Here is a 23479-nt window from a genome sequence, read left to right as displayed (position 1 = left end):
TATAGATGTTCGAAAGGTAAAATAAGGATAAAATGCAACGCGAAGATGAGCATTTTCAATAAAAATGAGAAAGGTATGTTGAGATGATTTGGACTTGTGGAACGTATGAGTGAGGAAAGAACGGTAAAATAAATTTATGAGGCGAATATGTTGGGAAAAAGGAACAGAAGAACATCGAGGAAAACTTGGCACGATCGGGTATGTCAAATACTTGAAAGCGGCCAGGTTAGGAGTCGGAGTAATCAGTGGGTGTGTATGAGGAGATGTATGAATATGGAAGAGGCGAAGAATGTTTGCATAGACAGAGTGGTGTAGCGTTCTATTTTTTTCTGCCTATCTCTATGGAGAAGCGGTGTGATGGTTAGTTAGTTGCTTAGTTATATTACGTATTATGCTCCAAAATAAATGCATAAGTAAATAGGTACTTGGTTATTATTTATAATATTGATCTAGAATGCTCTGGTTGGTGTGATAGCCGGATCATCGCTCTGAGGAAAGGAACACACCCGCCAAAAATCAAATAACCAAATATTTTCTCTATGGAATGTCTTTCATAAATATTATCTGCGCTTTCATGTGTCAACGTCGGGTTGACTGATTAAAATAAAAAAATGTTTTTATATTTATAATATTTGTATTTAAAGTGTTAAAATTTCATTAAATACTATACTGACCGCGTTTTACTAAGATATAAAGCTTTTATTTTGGTGAATCAAAACTTGCAAAAATGGGGGAAAGAAAAGGTCAAAATTTATATTATCCTCCGGATTATGATCCCAGAGTTGGAGGACTCAATAAATTTATGGGCACTCATGCATTACGTGAACGAGCAAGAAAATTACATATGGGGATCTTAATTATTCGATTTGAAATGCCATATAACATCTGGTGTGATGGCTGTAATAATCACATCGGAATGGGTGTTCGGTATAATGCGGAGAAAACTAAAATAGGAATGTACTATACCACTCCTGTTTATCAATTCAGAATGAAATGCCATCTATGTAACAACCACTTCGAAATTAAAACTGATCCTGGAGTAAGTATCCTTAGTCAAATTTTATTTGCATTTAATGGCGAAATAGTGAAATCCTGCCTCTCAGAAATTCCATTGAGTTTATTTAACAAAATTTTAACAGTATTTTTACTTAAACATTACAAATAGGTGTAACGCACAAAATTGACAAAACTGCAATCTGTTTGGTCAGGTTTTCTTCTACTTGTCTAAGAATCAAACCAAAATGCGTGCGAGACATCGTTTAATCAGTAGAGAAAACAATATAATAATGTTATTACCGCCATCTTTATTTGAGTAGTTGTACTATAATTTATTTGAGAATTGAATCATGTATACCCTGTCATCTTTTGATCAATAGCGGCATCAGTTGGGTTAATTTATCAAAGACTCGAACCAAAATGAGTGAAACTCTTTTGATAAGTAGCACAATAATTTTAATACATGTCATTTTCAGTTGACTAGATCTGTTATTTGAAATGTTTCATTACATATTTAGTCCTATAAATTCAAATTTACAATGCGTACAAAGTTTTGTTTAAGAAAACTATCAAAATCAAACCCTTATCCACACCCCAATGGTGCATAGGGCACTGAATTATACAAACGCTGTGTTATCTTGATTGTTAATACACGAAGGAAAGGTGTTCCCTCCGCTCCAGGGTGATATTGAATAAATATAAGAGTGAAAAAATCACTTACATTTATTTGACCCCCCCCTGGGAATCGAACCCGGGACCTCCAGAACGGTAGCCGAGCGTGCTGACCATTACACTACGGAGGCGGACAAAGTTTTGTTTAAGAAAACTATAGTCGTGAAAAAAATGACACTATGCTGTTTTATGTTACGAAGTCAATTAATATAATCTGTTATTTATTTTAATTATAGAATTTAGACTATGTAATCGTATCAGGAGCCAGAAGACAAGAGAACCGATGGGATCCCACTGAGAATGGACAGATTGTGGCCGACACGAAGGAAACACAGAAACGTTTATTTGATGACCCCATGTTTAAATTGGAACACAAGTCGGAGGATCTAAAAGTCGCTGCCGATGCCAAACCAAGAATAGGAAGATTGTTCAATAGAAACGAGACACTGTGGAAAGACAACTATGAAGCTAATTGCGTCTTAAGAAGGAATTTCAGAGTAAGTACCTAGTATTATCTATTGATTCGGCATTAACTTTGTGGCATGACATGTTGATTTTTTTTTAAAATTACTCAAGTGTAATTAAACACTCAAATATACCACTTTAATGAGTTTTATTTATATATATGACTAGCACTTTTTAATAGATTTATATTATCCACTGACACTTCTTGATGGAATTGCATTTTAATATATTATTAGATTAAAACCAATACTTTTAGCTTTTCCACTTTATTTTTATTTGACCAGCGACCGGGTTTCGTCAGTAACGACGTAAAAATATTGGTTTTAATCTAATAATATATTAATATATGACTAGTTTTGAAAACTTACAGATGTTTTCATCTTCTGGCACAAATCAAAATTCTAAAAGTCGTATATATAAATAAAACTCATTAAAGTGGTATATTCAAGTGTATAATAATAAAAAAGTACTTAGTGTTATTTTTCTATTTAGAGGATTTTTTTATCATTATTTCTATTCCTGAAGAAGACAAGGTATTTGTAGAAACTGGTTGAAAAAAATAGTACCGTAATAAAAGTAATAAAAAAGTTTGCATTTTATTTATTTCAAAAGTTTATAAAATATGCCACAAATTATCAGCAAAATTAATCAGCAAAACAATATTGTAACTCATTTCAGGCGGGTATTTTTTACCGTCGCCTTTTACGTCGCCTGCAGACTGCTGGCGATGGGATTTGATAAGTATGTACATTTATTTGAGACCTAACAAAGAGTTTGGTACATAATATTCATATTAAAACATTAAATGTGTCATTCCTTCTTTTCTGACATTTAAATGAGGCAGGCGCAGAAGGTAAAAATACCCATTCCGTCCTTAAGCACCAATCGACCGAACGGGTAGAAATACCTTTCCTGTCCAAAGTGTGTTAATATTTCCTTCATTTTTCTTTTACAGAATAAAAGCAAAGAACTTCGTTTATCCAAGCAACAAGACTTATCGCTGTTAGAAAAGTCGTCGCTAGATATTGTACTTGTTCCTGAAACACAAGAAGATCGCAACTTGGCCGCATTGCTGTCCCTCAAACCTGCCTACGATATCAGCGAGAAGCAGCTAGCAGCAAGAAGTTGTATCATCAACAGTCCCGCCCTACCCAGCTCCAGTGGACTTATTACTTCCTTCGGCGGGCTGAAAACAGAAAAACTCCTCAGCCAAAGTAAACCGCTCAGCAGAACTTCATTAGGTATATCTATAAAATCTAAAAGTAATCCACTGATCGAAACGGGACCTTCATCTTCGTCGACAGAAACCAGTACAATTGAAAAAGAAAAGGATAAGTTGAATACAGTTGAAGATATTTCTAATAAAAGTGAATTATCGTCTGAATGTGTCAAAAGAAAAATTAATGATGAAACTACCAGTAATAAAAAACCAAAGATGTCTCTGGTTTGTGATTATGATTCAACTTCCAGTTCAGAAAGTTAATAAAAGCCTTTTATTTTACTTGTACTCTGTAAATACCGCTATATATTAATAAAACTAATGTGACACATGTTTCGATGTATTCAACATCATAAAATTGTGAAAACTTACAATTAAAAGTTGTGTTTTTGTTTCTTATTATTCTTTATTTAAACATTGAAGCATTGATAACAGAGGTAAAGGTTTAGTTGTTGTTATGTTACTGCCGATTTAATTAATGAAATAAATAATAGTTATTTGATGTATCTTCAAATGTTCCAAGAACTAGACTCGGTAGTTTCAAATTTCTGCTGGCAGATCTAGACTAGTGTTACGCAAAGTGTGTGCCGCGGCACAGCGGTGTAAGGTGGTGATTAGTTGGTGTGCCGCAGAAAAAAGTCTAGTTTTGTGAAGACAACACACCTACAAATGGCTGAGTCCAATTAAGCAGGCTTACATTTTGAATTAAACATAATATGTTATATATGTTTTTGCATTGTATTAATTTTAATATTAAATAGACTTTGTTTTTCTTTGGTGTACCTCTGAAATTTCTTGATTTGGCAGGTGTACCTTGAGCAGAAAAAGTTTGCGGACCTTACATACTGATATAAGAGTTTCTGCTCAATAAAAAGCTTCTTTTCATCTCACCAACAGATGTCTCTAGTGCTCAGCACACTAGCCGAATGTGCAAACCACCACATAAATAGGTTGATATCTATGCTGCATGGTCTCTATTTAAGCCGTAGGCTGTGCATCGTAACTACAAATGTCCTTTGTACTTTTAGAAGCAACTGCACATCGGATATATGGATAATTTTGACTTTTTATACCCATACTTGTCATGTCTGTTATGAAATTTTGGATATAAATATTCAAATAGTTTTTTTTTAATCTCAAGCCTTGACATTATTTTCAGTTTTCATGTAAGTCTTACCGTTTGTCAGGACAGGAAATAGGTAAAAACCATCATCCTGAATTTGGAGGAGGACAAGGGATGCAAATTAGAATGATACATACTAAAATGAATTGATAAAAAAGCTAAAATGGTCCAACTCCAAAGTTTTAATGCATTTCTTCTTCTAACCCTTATCTGCTCCCAATGGTGCATCAATATGATGCAGTGTTATCTTGTACATTACTTAGATGAAGGCAAGGTGATCACTCCTGCGCTTCAGGGTAATATTAAATAAATATTGGAGTGTAAAATCACTAATATTTATTTTCACCCCCCCACCTTGGAAATCGAACCCGGGACCTCCAGCAGGGTAGCTTAACACTCTAACCACTACACCACGAAGGCGGACAAATTTCTTCTCTTTCTTATAGTCACAGAAAAAATTATTACTGGTATAAATAAATAAAAGACGGGTATTTTTGTGGATTTTTTATTTACCTTTATATTTATATATCTCTATAGCTTTATCAATATTGATTACATGCAATAACATTAGTATACTAACTTATCTTTAATTTTCAACAAAACATCTTAGGCCAATTGTAAACGATTGATATACATTGTTCAAACAAAACCAATAACTTAGTACTTTAGTTTAAACAAATTGACGACAGCCTACGAGAGTAATTCTTTAACTTCAGTTAATTTTTTACAGGAATGTTCGATTTTAACTGATAGTTCACATGATTTTTTTTTTTTAATAACTGTTTTATTTAATTAACTTATGTTAAACGCCATGGGGGGCACCAGTGACCTCAATCAAGTGAGCTATATTCAAAATGCCTTAACTATGGAACCCATCGTAAATCGAAAAATGAAATAAACTAAATATATTATCTTATTAAAATACATAAATTACTGAAAAGTTTTTTTTTGTGACAAATTTCAGTATTGGCGTTTAACGTGTTAACGAAAACTTTAAAAAAAATGGATCCCCCTATATTCTATCATGTAAAATTATATTTTAAGAACTTTTTCATTTCATTTATTCAAACCCTTATCCGCACTTCAATGGTGCATAGGGCACTGCATCATATAAACACAGTGTTATCTTGATCTTTAACACATGGAAAGGTGATCAGCCCTCCGCTTCTGGTACCAAGGTAATATTGATTAAATATAAGAGTGAAAAAATCATTTATATTTATTTGACCCCCCTTGGGAATCGAACTCGGGACTTCCAGTACGCCAGCCGAGCTTGCTGACCATTACACTACGGAGGCGGACTTTACTCCTTACGGAGGAGAACTTTAATCCTTTTGTATTGAAAAATATTAACTGAAGTTACAGATACCCATCTATATGCCCTAAATTTAATGTAAAATTCACATGAAAAATCGCAAACAGGCTTTCAAAAATATTTTTATTTCAATATCTTATTTAGAAATAAAAGCAATTATGTATAATAAATATTGTCAAGAGTGAGGAAGAGAGTATAAATCGGCTTCAATTGTGATAGATTGTATAAAAAGCCCTCATTAAATTAAGAGGTATTCGGAAACTAGATAAGCCCTCATTCATCAAATTAATATTATTGGCAGTATTTTTACGAAGCAATAGGGTCTTTTCATATTTATATACATATGTGTAAATAAAAATTATTGCAGCTTGTGTCAAAATAACAATAGAGATCTCATTTCCGTGCTCCTTATAATCAAGTATGTAATAAATAGCAAATATAAAAACATCATTATTTTTTTTTAATAGTGCTCTTAGCTTCTTGAAACATTTTGTAATCACAATGAAAACACGTTAAATGGAGTTGATAAAAATGAAAATAGAAAATTTAAAAAAAACTGGAGTAGCGTTATGATTTGACCTAGTTAATTTTGAGCTGTAATTTAATTTTAGTAATGAAATTTTAAAGGAATCAGTAAATGAAAATCCATGGCAAATGACAAGAGACTTGGCAGTAAACCTTGGACTATATATTAAAACAATCTTTAATCATAAAAACTTTTAACATGGCTTCTAAGCTTGATGAGCACATGATTTTGATTTTTTTCACATATTTAGTGAAAAGAACTCACACTGACTGAACTTTTTTTGGGAAGAATTGTAAAATTGGTGGTGGAAAATGGATTCATAATTTGTTTTATGGAAATTCAACTGTATGAAACATTATTCAATCAAATCGTTTTTCAATGTGATCACAAAATCTATTATAACAAAAACATTTTTATTTATCTTTCACAGCCGTAAATTCTAAAACAAACTTAAATAATTCTGCAAACGAAATATTAATAACATAAACAGTGAGAGTTATGAGGGATATATTTAAGATAATCAGTGCCATAAAGGCTTCGCTTTACTCAAATTTTCATTTGAAAGATATGGTTATTAGATCATTTTATTTTATTTTAAAATACAAAAACTTAAGTGCTTTTTCATTATACAATTTAAAGGGGATTGTTAAATGAGATACACAATTGTTCTTCATTTTATTTGAGACCATCAAGACCAATAATAATTTTAAAAGATTGAACTCATACAATCTTTCTATATTGCTGATAATCACAAATAATGGGGCCTGGACTCGGTCAATAAAAGATTTTCAATGTATTTCCGTGATTTTTTAGTAGAATGTATTTTTTTTAAAGCGTTCCAGTTTCAGTAGTTCTGGAAAATTGCAATATAACGGATTTGTGTTTCCTTTACATTTTATAACACGATCATAATGTTTAACAGATTAAATTATTAAATACAAGATCCGAAGAAGAAAAAATTCTTAATGATCAAACAATTCGACAGTTACTTTGCCATCTCGGACACAATATGGGAAACATCAGAGATAAGGATTGCGATTCAATTATTATTTCCATCCATCAATTGGATATCATAAATCGCTCACTCCTTTCAAGAACGTCACAAATAAAAAACTTGATTTTTTAGGAGAAAGTTTTTAAAGTTTAAAAATATAATACAATGCAATAAAAAGAAATATCAAGCCACTTCTTGAACTTTTTACTGTGCAACAGATCTTTTTAGGTAAAAGTTTTTTTCTCCATTTGAAAAATATTTAGTGTATTTAAAAAAATAATTAAGCCATACCTTTTCTTCAAAATGCAAAAACAACACTTTCTGCCCTGTAGCGGGTAAATATTAAGTTAAAAATATGCCGCTTTTGCTAGGATATATGTAGTACATTTTCTGGGCATTCCGAAAACATGCACAACTGAAAATTGACGATTTTTGATTTATGACGTTCTTGAAAGGAGTGAGCGAAATGTCAATCGCTTCAATTGCTTCTAGAGCAATCAATCTATCGCATCAATACATTTAAAACATTGGCAATCTTATAGACCTGACAGCACTACATTGCATATCTTACCTTGCTGATGTAGTAAGGTAAGATCAGCAAGGTAAGATATCAAATTTTATATGTGTGTGTATTTTAAATGAATACATTATTATTCCATTAATACAATAAATATAAGTTTTTTTTTTCATAGGGCCAAGATCTTACATCTAATAAATACATTGTCAAGTAATCTTGATATTTCTTGAAATAAACATCATATACATACTCTAATCTTCTAATTCCATAAATAATTTAAAATAAACATTCTTTTTTCATAATAAACTAACACCAAGCTAATATCACAACAAAAATTCATTAGATCTAAAATAATACATACTTTATTTATTTATTTTGTAAACCATCATTATCCTACAATTAAAAGGGCCAAACCCATCCATAGTAATAATAGATAAATATATTTATCAATCTTCGCAATAAAATTTCTCGTAAATTTTGTTTTACTTCATTTGGAGACAGGTTTTTGCAACTTTTTTTAAACCGTAGACGTCATGAAGCAAGTTCAACCTGTCATCGACCATAGAAACGTAGCCTCAACTGAATGCAAATAATTGCAAATGTTCTGTATTGTCACCCGGACTAGATAGTTAAATTAAGTCAAGAGGTTAGGAAATGACCAAGAGTTAATTTGGTTCAGTTAAGGTGAAATTTTGACATTGAACCCGGATTTAGGTACGCCTATGGGGGTATTCTTCAATATTCCTGTTAAAAGTTTGTCCTTGTAACGAGAATCCCAAACAAAAAAGAGATTTACCAGATCCAAACCCCCCCTATTTTACCCTCACCCATTTAAAATCAACATTTTTCAAGTGAATTACTGTCACTTTCTTGCTAAAAATCTATATAAATGCAACCTGATGTTTTTAACCTTGTCATGTTTAGCAAAATTTTCAAAGTCAAAGGTATGTAGAAATTTAAGAAAACTTAAGAAATCCATAAAACACCAGTTTAATAATAATAATAAAACCCTTATCTGCACCCCAATGGTGCATAGGGCACTGCGTCATATAAACGCAGTGTTATCTTGATCGTTTACACATTTTACACATGAAGGAAAGGTGATCAGCCCTCCGCTTCAGGTACCAGTCCAGGGTAATATTGAATAAATATGACAGTGAAAAAATCACTTATATTTATTTTACCCCCCTTGGGAATCGAACCCGGGACCTCCAGAACAGTAGCCGAGCGTGCTGACCATTACACTACGGAGGCGGACACCAGTCCCCAGTTTAACAGAAGGTTAACCCTAGGTTACGGGACATTTGTAGAAATTACGACAGATATCCAATCTGTGGGGACCACACATTGGATATTCAACAAATAACATTATTTATATCAAAATACAGTGAAAACTCTCTTAACGAACATAATTCGTCCCAGAATCTTACTTGTAAAACGTAATATTTTTTATTTTGACTGGCGCGGAAGTCCTGGCTCACAAGTGAATGGCGTGATAAAGGGACTTGTCTTCTCTATAACCTGTTATGCGAAATATCACTCAGAGAGCAAATTTTTTACTTTTTTTTGCTCATTATGAAAGGTTCTACTGTACTGTGAAGTTGAACTTAAAGTTAAAAAAACTTTGATTATATATACCTGTTGAATTGGTATTGAACTTATGTAATTATAAATAGAAGTGTAAATTTGCATAGGTTTTAAAATAAATATCATATAACCCGTATTGCATTTAATATTAGATATAAATAATCCGCAAAGATACAAAACATAAAATTAATTCTGTGTTCAAGAATTTTCTCTCAATAATATACCATCCCAATTTTAGTCACAGACTCCCCTTTATAAACATTCAGTCATAAGGGCTACTGATTTACTAAGAATAATAATACTGATACCCACTTTTATTTCACATAATAAATATTATAACTTAAAAATGCAGGACACTTAAAATTTATATTAGGAACAGCGCTTAAAGTAAAATGAAAGTACGAAGCTATATATGTAGTAAGAAAAATCCCATTGCAACATTTTAATTCATTCAAAAGATATATGTACTTCTTAAATAAATATTTCATTTCAATTCATATTATAGAAGAAAGTTTTCGGTGAATAAATCCTTGCAAATTGAGCTGTATCTGAGTTTGATGATAAATTCATAGAATAATTAAAAATTAACTAATTATTGGTATAAAAATGTAAATTGCGATCAAATATGATAAAACTAATTGTGGGTTTTAGTAATCTCCAACTATCGCTTTTGGCTAAGTAAATATGTATTCATTTGGTTGAAATTCGAATTTTAATGTTGGTATTACAAACAATTGTATTAGAAACTATGCAAATAAGCCCACAGATGTCACTGCAAGTCTTATTTTCAAAATAATTTTGACAATGCTTATTTTTATGCTGTAATTTTTAAACATTTATAAACTGTAATGTAACATTTTATCCAAACTGCATTAGGATTCATTTTATTTTGATAATCAAGTTCGCCCGTACTCTCCGAGAGAGGTTATGATATTCTATTCTCAAATATAATTTTATCAAGTATACATTTCTTACTCCTTTCTACCTACTAATCCAATATTACACATTATTTACTATATTATACTTTAATTTTACTTAATGGCATTGCTTTTCCTGGCTCTATAATGATAATGTTTTAATTTAGGCAGATCTTTTTTTGTTAGTGTAAATAAGTCAGACGTTTGTCGGGCAGTGCTTGTCCTCCATGTTTAAAATAAGCGCCGATTCTATGTTCGCTTGCAGCCATTTCAATACTTCAGGATCCTCACATTCCACGATGCGTACATCGTTTGAACAATAGTTTACGCTGTCATCCTAAAACGGAAAAAAGTTAATTACCTTGGAGATTAGCGTAAATCCAAAAAGCATAAATTAGGGTATAAATTTTTACAAAATCTATACTTTTAACCCACATTGCACCCAATTGTGAATGAATTGTTAGTAAAAATTAGCTGGCAAACCTGTTTGATATTGAAGATGAGTTTATTTTGGCTGATTGTTGGAACCCCTATAACATCATCCATTTTCAGGGTCCATTCAGTTTGCCAAGGGCCCCCCGAGTTTCCTGTTCGTACCAGGAATATTTGCCTGTAAAAAAACATTCAGACGCTTAAAAATGAATAGCCTAAATTATAATTTTTTTAATTAAACACCTGTATTATATACCACTCAACGAGTTTTGTCTCATTAGCCTTCCCCTCCTGGTGATATGTATTAACTACAACTCGACTTTTCAAATTAGAATATCAATACATATAATAGATACAGGCTCAGAATTTTTATATTCTTCCATAATATAATCATGTATTACATAGAAGTTAATAGTATAAAGTTATTCATTTGCAGCAACGGAAATAAATGCTTTAAATAATAAGTGTATACGCGCATGTCATAGCATGATTACTGCGCCAGTAGTGTGCAGGTCATCTTACGCGACGGTCATGTCACTACGCTAGCTACTGTGGCTTTATGCGATGTATTTTTTTCTCGTTTTCAGGTAATACCAGAGCTAACATTACAAAATTCTTCCGTTTTTAAACCATATTTTCATATGGTGTACAAAATACATATCACCGGAACGCGCGGGAGTTAGCATCTTAAGGAAAGGGTTAAACACAACTAGTTTTAAAAACTAGCAGATGTTTTCATCTACAGGTGAAAAGTAAAACTAATGAGCATAAATATTTACGTTTATATATATATATATATATATATATATATATATATATATATATATATATATATATATATATATATATATATATATATATATATATATATATACATATTTATATATATAGAGATGATAGGGTAATAAATAGAGGGGAGGGGGGAGTTAAGGAAAGGGACTTTTTGTAAAAAAGGAAACATAGATAATAATGGTGACTTTTTTTAAAACAGCACATTATTAATTAATGTTGTATAAGAATCAATAAATATATATATATTTTTTAAACCCTTATACGCACCCCAATGATGCATAGGGCACTGCGTCATATAAACGCAGTGTTATCTTGATCGTTTACACATGAAGGAAAGGTGATCAGCCCTCCGCTTCAGGTACCAGTCCAGGGTAATATTGAATAAATATGACAGTGATAAAATCACTTATATTTATTTTACCCCCCTTGGGAATCGAACCCGGGACCTCCAGAACGGTAGCTGAGCGTGCTGACCATTACACTACGGAGGCAGACAAGAATAAATAATATAGCCTAAATTATAATATTCTAGCAGTATGTTTCATTTTCCAGAATTGCTTAGCATAACATGTTAGAGTTAAACTTACTGCAAAGTTATGAGAAGTATGACCCTGGCATTAGGAGTGAGAGCAGCATGAGCGATGTAGAGGTCCGTATCCACAAAGTGACCTCTGCTCAGAGAGGCTAGGAGTCTCAAGCCCAGAGATTGGTAAGTCGAGTACGGCTTAATACCCTGAAATAGAACAATTCATAAATATTCACTGCACAATTGAAACCTTTCTGGTGCAGAATTAATTTTTCGGAGTAAATAACAAAGAAATTTTTTAAAAAACTTTATTTTTAGTCTGTTTGATATTATTATAAAATACTTATTACCTATTCAGAATCATGCATAGATTAAGGTAGCGATTAATTTTTTTATTTAAATCAGTAATTTGTGGTTGTTAATATACAATGATTTTCATAATTATTAAGCAATTTTTTAAAACAAAGTACTTACTTAGAATGATATTATGAATACGCTTTGTTGAGTAAACTTGGATTTGACATTGCATATTTATGAACTATTCACCTTTACTAGGAACAACAAAAAAATTCAAATATAATAAAGTCAGACAAAAAAAGGGAAGAGGTGAGCTTTTAACATTTTTTATTGCGGTATCCTCTCTTTAAGAGCTTAGAATCAGGTCTTTTGATATTATTCAAATTACTCGGATTATTAAAATAATTATTGCTAGATTATGGAGCATTTTTAATGAAAATTGTTGATTTATTTATTAACAAATATAGTAAAAAGCTAAATATATCCTACCTCGAGGGGATGGCAATGTCGGGGTAAGCGTGCGCGAAGCACAAGTGGGCGACCGCGGTCGGCAGCCGTACGCAAGGCCCCGAGGGCCAGAGCTGCGCCGCCTGCCCCGCGCGCCCCAGAGGCACTCAGGTGTCCCCCGCACCCACGGACCACGCCCTCCACGCATTCCACGCGACCGCCTGCACACACCAATAATTCATAATAATATCTACATTTTTAATTATGTTTTTTTAAATGGATATTTGACATAAATAAATTGCTTAACCGTTTTAACTGCTGAAATGTTTTTTTTAAAGTATGCTAAAATTATTAAAAACTTGTTAACAATAATAGTTCATTTCAAATTAAGCGTATTTAAGGGGGATAAAAAATAAATAAGTAAATTAAAATGTATTTTTATTATTTTTTTGTTGTTATTTTGACGATATATTGATGTTTTTCAAAGTATACAAGAGTCAATATATTGATTCTCAGCAGTCAAACGGTTAAGGATACATACTAGCCTAGGAAGCTTACATAAGTTAAGTGTTTTGTATCTGGCACACTGGTGTGCTGTGAGCCGTATACAGGTATCAAACCTCTGTCAAATTCAATGTATTTGACATTTTACAATTTTTCATTATGTATTTAATCCAAATGACAAATTATTTTTCATAATATTGTCTATTTTTCAAAATTTAGTATAGAATAATTATTATGAGTAAATAATTTTCAATGGTCTATATATTTTAGCTTTTGATGTGCCATGGAATTCTAGGAAGAATTTTGGTGTATCGTAGGTGAGAAAAGGTTGCGGAGCACTGCCCAAAGGGAATGCACACACACTGCTCTAATGGTCACTTCAGACTAATTTTTTATCGCAATTCGCCACAGCAAAATTAATAAAAATAAGAATGTTGAATTTCGACGAATTGAATGTCAATTTTTCATATGAAGGAAGATGGATATCTGAACGATAGAGAAATATAAAAAAAGATAGATGTTTCATCTCAAGTTGAAAGATCATTAAAATATTTTTTTGAGAATTTTGCTCCAACCTCATCATAAAATTGCTTGTGGAACACAGATAGGGACTGACTGGACTATGGCATCAATGGAGTTCAGTAATGCAACTGATCTTCTTACATCATTTCTCCAATATTACTATTTTGTTTTTTTTTTACTGTATTTCTATTTTTTTTCGGAAATAAATCTATTATTATTTTTATTGAAACATTATTATTATAGATTTAATATATGAACATTAAATATGAAAAATAGCACACCATAAGTTTTTAATTCTTTTTTATATTATTTTTTGACATCTCATCAAAGATGAAGAAGAATATGGAAGTCTGTCTGGGCATTTACGGGGCTGACGACCGTCATAGGCTGGTTTAAGTGATCACTTTACACACGTGTAACATTCACCAATTCTACCCATTATTGACAACCACACTACTCAAATTCTTGGAAGTTCTTTATATATGAACCAATTTAGAAACCTTGTTCTTGAATCACTAGAACTTCACTAGAGACATCTATTGGTGAGATTTTAATTTTTAGTTTTTAATTCACTTACATGTTATGATGATTTTTCTTACAGAATACTAGTTTTTGTGTTTATATAATTAGATCTACAAATGAAGTAACTTTAAAAGTAACAGACTATTTATATCTGTATAGCTTTGTATTTAAGTTTTTATTTTTAAAAAAAAATTGGAATCTATCTACAAAAAGACTTAAAATTCCTAATGATAGTAGTTACACATTCCTTTTAAACAGCAACAGTCACATTCTCACAGTTATTAATATATTAAGTCCACTACGATATACCACACTCAAACAACACTAAACATTTAGGTACACATAACCCACATTCAAAGCAAATGGAATAATGATCTGAATGCAATTATCAGTGGTCAAAATTTGCACGGGAATTTCAAGAAGTTATGTTGACATTAAATGTTTTATGTGCACTCTAAAAATGCATTTAGTATAAAAAAAATATTGTATAATATACCCATTTTACGTATAATATTGTAGGCCACAAATTTTCAATTTTCAATTATTTTATCTATGTACTTTATTAACTTTATGATCTCGTATGTAGTTTATAATATCTTAACTTTAAAGACTTTTCCAGTTCGCCTCCGTAGTGTAATGGTCAGCACGCTCAGCTGCCGTTCTGGAGGTCCCGGGTTCGATTCCCAGGGGGGTCAAATATTTATTTAAGTGATTTTTTCACTGTAATATTTATTCAATATTACCCTGGACTGGTACCTGAAGCGGACGGCTGATCACCTTTCCTTCATGTGTTAACGATCAAGATAACACTGCGTTTATACGACACAGTGCCCTATGCACCATTGGGGTGCGGATAGGTGGTTTATATATTTATATTTTATTACCTTTAAAGAAGCGAGTACATATTATGTAATATAAAACTCAGGCAATTTAGTTCAAATGTAACAAACAAAATATGCTTCAATTCTTTTCCTGTAAAATTGCATTTTGTCACTTGCAAAGTTGAAAGGGTTAATATTTATGTTTATGTTATATAAAGAATAGTCAACAATTTTTTTTAAACGTTGATCTTTTAGAATTCCAACATATTATTTGAATTTGCGGGTCAGACTTTCTATCAAATTCAACAAATTTAAGAAACATGTTGAACATTTCAATTTTAAACAATATTAGACAAATTATTTCATTGTTGAGTTAATGATACCATCTATCGTAGAATAGAAGTCAAATGTCTAACATTTGACAAACAATGTTATGTATAAAAATTAAAAAGATAAAAAATGAATGATAAAATAATCAAATTTATTAATTTTAAAAATGGAATGTCATAAAGGGTATAACCTTGTGTAAGTTACATGTATGTAACCTTGTGTAAGTTACACAAGCTAGAATGAGTATCTGTATACATTACAGTTAGTCTTCTTTGCCTATTTACGACTCTACTATGCCTCCAGATGCGGTGACCTGTGCACCGTCTAAGTGCGAATAGAGACCAAAGAAAATATAAACAACATGTATCTATATATTTTTTAAATATTTTTGCAGTAACGGTTAAATTGATATGAGGGATGTGTTATACTAATACCTTTTATTGGTAATAAAGAATAATTGAACAGGGTTTTTCAGCTTGGGCAATTAGTTGGTGACTCTGACTCATCAATCTTGGAAATATGAAATTGCTGTGCAAATTTGGCCCTGTGACGATCATGCAAAATGTCTATAAACTCACCACTGTTGTACGAATCCTCATCTATCCAGAGAGAGTGACCCAATCCACAGAAAAATTCATAAAACATTCAAAAATTTGATTACTACGAAACGTAAAATATCTAAGACACATATAGTCATTTTAAAAGTAATCGTCATCATCGGTCACATTCTTAAAATTTATTTAGTTATTAATTTTTTATTTCATTTATTGATTCGGCAGTCACTTTGTGGTAACATCTATCCATTTTAAATTTAAGTTTTACTTTGTAAATACCAATATTTCATAAAATCTATTGTGACACGTGTTCGATGCATTCCACATATTTTTCAAACACCGTACGTTTCAATACGGTGTTTGAAAATGATGCGGAATGCATCGAAACACGTGTCACAATAGATTTTAAGAAATAGTGGTATTTACTAAGTAAAACTTAAATTTAAAAAAAAAAAATATTAATGTTTATCCTAGCAAAAAACTGGTCTTCCTCTAAATACATCTTCTAAGTGTCGAGAACGCTATTTGCCACGTTGTTTTAATTAAATAATTTAATTAATTAAAATCACTTTTGATATATGTATTGTGATTTTTCCTAGAGGGTAGGTACTTGCATATTTGTACTAGCGTTATCAAAAAATTTCCCTACACAAAACAGATTGTTATCAGCTAGGATAGCATCATCATAAAGATACGTCTCATTTAATTTTTTTAGCACACGGGGTACAGAGAGAGACAGTAATTTACTGTGATCAGGTTTATTTAGAAAAAAAATACTTTCATCAAATTGTCAAACTTTAAGAAATTTGTGAAATATGAACATATGGCTCATGATGAGTATTACTTTCAAACCAACAATACAACAAAAAGTCATAGAGATAGGGGCAGATGGATAATTCATATATTATACGGTCTATTGAAATAAATATTTATAAATTAATATTTCATTAAAAGCAATTCAAAGTACTTATATCAGCCATGTTTAAGACTTAAAATCAGATGCCCATTTTTTTTTCTTTATTTTAAATTCTTTTGCATTACATAAACATAAATTCAAATACAAAAAATACATTTAATGAATACAAAAAACATCCTACAAAGGCATGGCCTGTGTGTGGGATACAATATAATTTAGTCATAGTAAAGGGTATAAGGGTATAGGTTTTAAAAGTAGAACTAGAAAAATAGTGTTAAGATTCCAGGTAAAATTTAGATAAAAGGTGAAAAAAAGGTAAAATTTAGATAAAAGGTGAGTGTACGAAATAGGTTTGTCAAAATCAACAATGAATGTCTGTTTGACTGAATGTTTTTCATTTTTTTTCTTTGGTTTTTGTATTAAAGCTACATTTGTGTTAAAAATATTAAAAAGAATCCTTTCTGCCCCATTCACATACACAAAAACTAAACATCCATTCAGGAAACACAGAGAGATAACAAATGATGATTTATAAATACAGTAAAAGCCGGTTATAATGCGTCTTTTAAAATTCGCATTGGGCATATAACACAGGTCTTTTTTTGTCATTTTTGTTTTAAAACATACAAGCACTCAAGGTAAAAATTATATTCTCAAAAAAGATCCTTTAGAAAACAACAAGAGATTACTGATTTATTTTAAAAGCCATTATTTTATAATCTTGATTTCTACTTTACAAAAATGACTTAAAATAATAAGTAAAATTTTAAAGTGTTTTGTTCTTCATAGATAAAAATCATAATTTTTGACATTTTTTTATTTCGCAGTGATCATTTAATGCGGGTCAGATACATCGCCCGCAAACCCGCGTTATAACCGGCTTCCGCTGTATATGTAGTAGTGCTGAATACATAGTCAGATTGTGCCAATTCAGGATATAACTTTTAAATTACTCAATGTTGTAGAAAATAATATGAAACGAATTAGAGAATTTTTTTAAAATTTAGGTTCTTAGATATTTTTTTTTATTCATGTCAAATAATAAATGATGGAAGGGTGCAGTTACATAATAACTATCTATGTGTGTTATGCTCTTAAAAAAATTAAGCTTTAATTTATGACCAATTGTATATTTCTGTGACAGATGTTTTACCCTACAAAGGCAATTTGAAACATCAATTTTAGACATATTAACTGGTACCACTGTTTGAAGGTTGAAACGAAGTACTCACACCACTTATACCTGATGTTTATTAATGCTTTCACCAGCTAAGGGACATCTTCAGACCGCTTGGAGAGATTTATAAGATGCTAATCGGTAAAATAAGTAATTCAATTCATCAAGTGTTTCAATTGAAATTGTACAGATATTTCTACCCGCAAAAGACAACATCTCATAGAAAGTCATATTAACTAGTTTTGCAGACAGGGTTTCATATGATTTTACACTGGATTGACTAAAATAAATTGGTTTCAATACCCAGGAGTGTCAAAAAATAAGTGATTTTTTACTGTAATTACTTTATATCCCTGGATTAGTGCTTGAAGCGCAAGATTGATCACCTCATCTTCATGTGATATTTAAATATCAAAATAACACTGCTTCGATACTATGCAGTGCCCAATGCACCATTAGGTGTAGAAAAGAATTAGAAGAAAAACTATTGCCGAAATCAGTTGAATCCTAATTGTTTTACTTATTTGGAGCATTTAACATAGATAACTATTAAAGGGTTATTTTTTAGTAGCTTTTGGTTTTAAAAAAAAAAATAACACATAAAATTCAGAGAAATGCATGAAATCTTTATCTGAATCGATAGTATGGTGCATATAATTAAATGTTTGAAGATTATTTCATTCAAATGTTGACCGAGGCTGCGCCTCAAATGGTCCATCCGCTTAGTCCAATTTTGGCATACACTTTTCAACATTTCAAATAAAGATTTCATGCATTTCTCTGAATTTTATGTTTTTTTTTTTAAAAAAACCGATAGCTACTAAAAAATCACCCTTTATATGAAAAATAATAAAAGCTATACATAGTATTAAAATTGTGTATTGTTGGCATTCAATCTATATAATGGTCAGCAAGCGTAATGAGTCTTATAGCGATAGACATCAGACACAAGGTTCCAGTTAGGAATGAAGAGATGCATGCTCAGAGCGACAGGTAACGGGGAACAAGGCAGATGGAGGATGGACAGACAATGTAATGCTTTTACCAAAATATGGTTTCATGATTATGCCACTTAATCCCAAGGCCACCCCCATAACATATGTTTGGCTAGCCTGAATCAATGATTCGGGTAAATCGCTACTCTTTTGGTGACAATAACCTAAAAACATCAACAAAAGAGAGAATTAAAATCCAATCGAGATCCATCATGGCATTAAAAGTATGCGAGAAAAGATCGAGCAAGGTTATCAAATTATTACGCAAATAAGTACTTACCATGACGCCGTTTCTTTTTAAATTCGTCGTCAAATGACAGTGTGGACATAAGTTCGCCCAGAGATTGGGCTAGAAGGGAGGAAGTTTTGGCTACACCGCCCACGGTGTGGCCAAACAGGGATGATGCCCCGAATGCCAAGCGGTTTGCTATTTCTTCAGGACCTTCAGCTATTGCCTTTTGGGAAAAAAATATATACATATTCTACTGTTCATTTATTTAAAAATTAAGAGTGAATTATCACATTTCTACATTTTTTAACAAGGTCTTTACTTATTATCAACTTAATCCAGGGATTATTTTTAAACAAAAAAGTCCCAAAACCTACTTCATTTCAAGCTTTTTACTAAAAAATATAAATATTCAAATATGTATCATTTATTCTCAATATTATTCATATTTAAAGCATTTAATTTGTGTTTAGTCATTTTTACTTTTTACTTTTTTTACAAAAATGTTAATAATATTAGTATATAACAATCACTACCACAGCATGCAAACAATACCACCCTTCACCACCATAGCACCATTTACGGGTGGTAGTGATTGTCCTGACGAAGAGACGGGTACGTCTCAAAACTTAAAACTATATTATATATATATATATATATATATATATATATATATATATATATATATATATATATATATATATATATATAATATATATATATATATATATATATATATATATATATATATATATATATATATATATATATATATATATATATATATACATATATATATATATATATATATATATATATATATATATATATATATATATATATATATATATATATATATATACATATATATATATATATATATATATATATATATATATATATATATATACATATATATATATATATATATATATATATATATATATATATATATATATATATATATATATATATATATATATATATATATATATATATATATATATATATATATATATATATATATATATATATATATATATATATTATATATATATATATATATATATATATATATATATATATATATATATATATATATATATATATATATATATATATATATATATATATATATATATATATATATATATATATATATATATATATATATATATATATATATATATATATATATATATATATATATAATATTTATATTCTATTTTTAAAATCATATTAAAAAAATTCTATATTATTTTTTGACATCTCATCAAAGATGAAGAAGAATATGGAAGTCTGGGCATTTACGAGGCTGACGACCGTCATCGGCTGGTTTAAGTGATCACTTTACACACGCGTAACATTCACCAATTCTACCCATTATTGACAACCACACTACTCAAATTCTTGGAAGTTCTTTATATATGAACCAATTTAGTTCTAGTGATTCAAGAACAAGGTTTCTAAATTGGTTCATATATAAAGAACTTCCAAGAATTTGAGTAGTGTGGTTGTCAATAATGGGTAGAATTGGTGAATGTTACACGTGCGTAAAGTGATCACTTAAACCAGCCGATGACGGTCGTCAGCCCCGTAAATGCCCAGACTTCCATATTCTTCTTCATCTTTGATGAGATGTTAAAAAATAATATGAAAATAACTCCTGTAATTGGAGATAATCCAGATTTTGTGAACAAGTATTTGGACACACTCAAAATGTTGTAAAAAAAATTCTGTACGGATACCGAATTGGAATGAAATAGTGCATACTTCCGTGTCAATATCCTTAAAAGTACATTCTAAGAGATCATGTCTCAATAATTTTGTTTAAGTGGAGCGTGTGAGAGTAAAAATATCGAGTGCCATGTCTGATTACGATTAATAAATTATTTTATATTGTAGCAACCCACAACATCTGTGGCAACTCGACAATCGAATGAACGAGCATAACCGAACACCCTAACCGAGCCCGCAGCGAGCGGGAACCGGCCCGTCACATTTCGTCACCGCCCGTCCTCCAATCGACACGTCTTTCAACTGTTCTCACATTAGAATCACGCGATTATTCTTAAATATTTCTTGATTATAATTTTATAGAACTGAATAAATTTGTGTTAAAAGTAATCCGCTTTCATCTTGCTTCCCTTCTGTTAAATTAAATTGGTGATCAACTAGAAACCATAATATAATATGGATTATATTCATCAATAATTTTTAGTACAATTTGATTACGTAGGTGCACATTTAGCCGTTAGAACTTTGATTGTCCGGATCATAAATTATTAGCTAAATCTATCACCAAGCGTAATAATATTGGCAATACTTTACCATGAACGGTTCGTAGAAAAATTCTCCCAATCCTCGCGTGAAGTCAGTCAACTTTCCGTAGGGATTCCCCAAAATATCCAAACCCAAAATGAGAACGTAAAACTGTTGGATGAGTTGGTTATAGTAGTGCAAATAAGCGTCGTTGTATAGCTGATACGGAGACAGCGTTCTCCCTGATATTTCAAAATATGACATCCTGAAAGTAAAAAGGGTAGATGATGCAGCTCATGAATATTGCTAACAATTAAAAAATAATGAAATCGGATCGTATACATAGTTGTACATACTTCAATTTGACTCCCTTCATTTCCGTTAGACAAGAGCTCCAAGAATTGAACAAGAATTCTAACAAATCGCTGTTGAACAGCTTTGGTCGATTTTCCTTCTTCATATTCTTATCAGTGCTGGTTGCCACATTCTCTTTAGAATAACCCCTCGAAGAGAGACTTAACCTTATTTTGACAGGAGAGAGGTGCATGTATTCGATGATGGTCATCTTTGAGTTTTCAGCCAGTTGTTTGGTGGCGATGTTCGCAATGGGGACGTGCACTAGAGCCAAATCTGCCCTCAAACGCAATGCGGGTTTTTCTTCAACGGTCCATTGGTTCATTATATCGAATATGTAATTGACAAAGCCCTTATCTAGTTGGATGCAGAACTCTTGCACGAGCAGCTTGATGTATTTGTAGACCTCTCGGTTGCAATACGGCCTGTTTCTCTTCAAACTGACGTATTCGATGCAGGGGCGGGTGCCCATCTTCCTGGCGATCTGACTAGGGAGCGGCGCGGGGTACAGAACAGTCGGGAATACTGCCTCGTACAGCTGATTGTCTATTTGGAACCTGTGGAGCTTGATATGCGTGTAGGTTTGAGAGTCGGACTTCCGTACCTGCATCCACAGGGCCGGGCGATATGTGCGACGCAACTCGCCGAAGAAAGGCTTTGTCATCTGCATCTTGTCAAAGTCTATGTGAATGTATTCCTTCAATTGGCATTTCTTCTGATCAGACTTGAACCTGTCTTCTATCCAAGATGTCAGATCTACGGTCAGCAGCTTCCACTTGTGGGCGACGTTTATCTCCCACTTGGTCGGGGAATCTGTCAGGCTTACGTAAGAAAGCTCTTTTATGCCCGTGGACGTCTGCATGCACACTGACAATCCGAACCCGGACATTGCCAAAAACAATTCATAGTTACACTTCTCCGAGTCGATCCTTTGTCTGTACTGATACGCGATTCTTTCCTCTTGAGTGAGCATGAATACCCTCTGGTAGCCATCCAAATAGGAGACCCAGTATACAATCACTTTGGCGGATTTGGGTTTATTTGTTTTTGACGGAGTTTTCGTTGCGACATCGGCAGAGTCGGTATCTTCATCGCTGGAAGATTCCATTTCAGGGGATTTGGGAGTTAACTTTTTGAGAGTGGAAGATAATTTGGAAGTGACACTATTAGTGGAAGTGAGGGCGGCATGCTTAACTGTGTGGAAACTAACTTTTTCTTCACCAAATCTATAAAATAAAATACATCATAAAAAATATTTTTCAAAAAACATCGAAAATATTATCTTAAATTCATAAAAAATAATTAAGTGGATAAACATGAGCATAGATTTTCATGGTCGCTGCATATTAATTAACACAGATTAATCCAAAACATATGATTTCTATTAAGTGCTTTTATAATCTCTAAAAAAAACAGATTTATACAAAAATTAACATCGGAAACTAATTGGCAAGTAAAGTGAAGTCAT

General features: G+C 31.5%; 2 protein-coding genes across 2 annotated transcripts in view; one reads left to right on the top strand and one right to left on the bottom strand.

Annotated features, from left to right (window-relative positions):
* The first annotated feature begins 546 nt into the window (after window positions 1-546).
* Window positions 547-4966, top strand: LOC148300738 (coiled-coil domain-containing protein 130 homolog). Its single transcript, XM_088274360.1, has 3 exons — window positions 547-1039; window positions 1905-2165; window positions 3089-4966. Exons 1-3 carry the CDS (start codon window positions 728-730, stop codon window positions 3614-3616), a joined length of 1101 nt encoding a protein of 366 aa, XP_088130486.1. The 5' UTR covers window positions 547-727; the 3' UTR covers window positions 3617-4966.
* Window positions 4967-4983: 17 nt separating this feature from the next.
* Window positions 4984-23479, bottom strand: part of LOC148300735 (intermembrane lipid transfer protein VPS13A-like) — a 74604-nt gene continuing 56108 nt past the window's right edge. Inside the window, exons 40-48 of the mRNA XM_088274381.1 lie at window positions 22014-23237; window positions 21727-21922; window positions 19447-19621; window positions 19217-19330; window positions 16103-16123; window positions 12868-13046; window positions 12143-12288; window positions 10815-10941; window positions 4984-10668 (exon numbers count right to left, since the gene is read on the bottom strand). Of these exons, the coding sequence (XP_088130507.1) occupies window positions 10528-10668; window positions 10815-10941; window positions 12143-12288; window positions 12868-13046; window positions 16103-16123; window positions 19217-19330; window positions 19447-19621; window positions 21727-21922; window positions 22014-23237 (2323 nt within the window). The 3' untranslated portion in view covers window positions 4984-10527. The remainder of the gene's footprint in view (window positions 10669-10814; window positions 10942-12142; window positions 12289-12867; window positions 13047-16102; window positions 16124-19216; window positions 19331-19446; window positions 19622-21726; window positions 21923-22013; window positions 23238-23479) is intronic.

The sequence above is a fragment of the Brachycentrus maculatus genome, unplaced genomic scaffold (genome assembly GCF_059751285.1).
Source record: "Brachycentrus maculatus isolate JH-2025_06_01 unplaced genomic scaffold, ASM5975128v1 h1tg000660l, whole genome shotgun sequence".
Classification (NCBI taxonomy): Eukaryota; Metazoa; Arthropoda; class Insecta; order Trichoptera; family Brachycentridae; genus Brachycentrus; species Brachycentrus maculatus.
The sequence above is the reverse complement of the archived record's forward strand: the minus strand, read 5'-3'. Positions and strand labels throughout refer to the sequence as shown.

Bases quoted from the DNA above. Each gene is read 5' to 3' on its own strand.
- LOC148300738 (XM_088274360.1), top strand. From the start codon at position 728: ATGGGGGAAAGAAAAGGTCAAAATTTATATTATCCTCCGGATTATGAT. The intron at 1,040-1,904 runs GTAAGTATCCTT...TTTTAATTATAG, and splicing joins AAATTAAAACTGATCCTGGA to AATTTAGACTATGTAATCGT. The intron at 2,166-3,088 runs GTAAGTACCTAG...TTTCTTTTACAG, and splicing joins TCTTAAGAAGGAATTTCAGA to AATAAAAGCAAAGAACTTCG.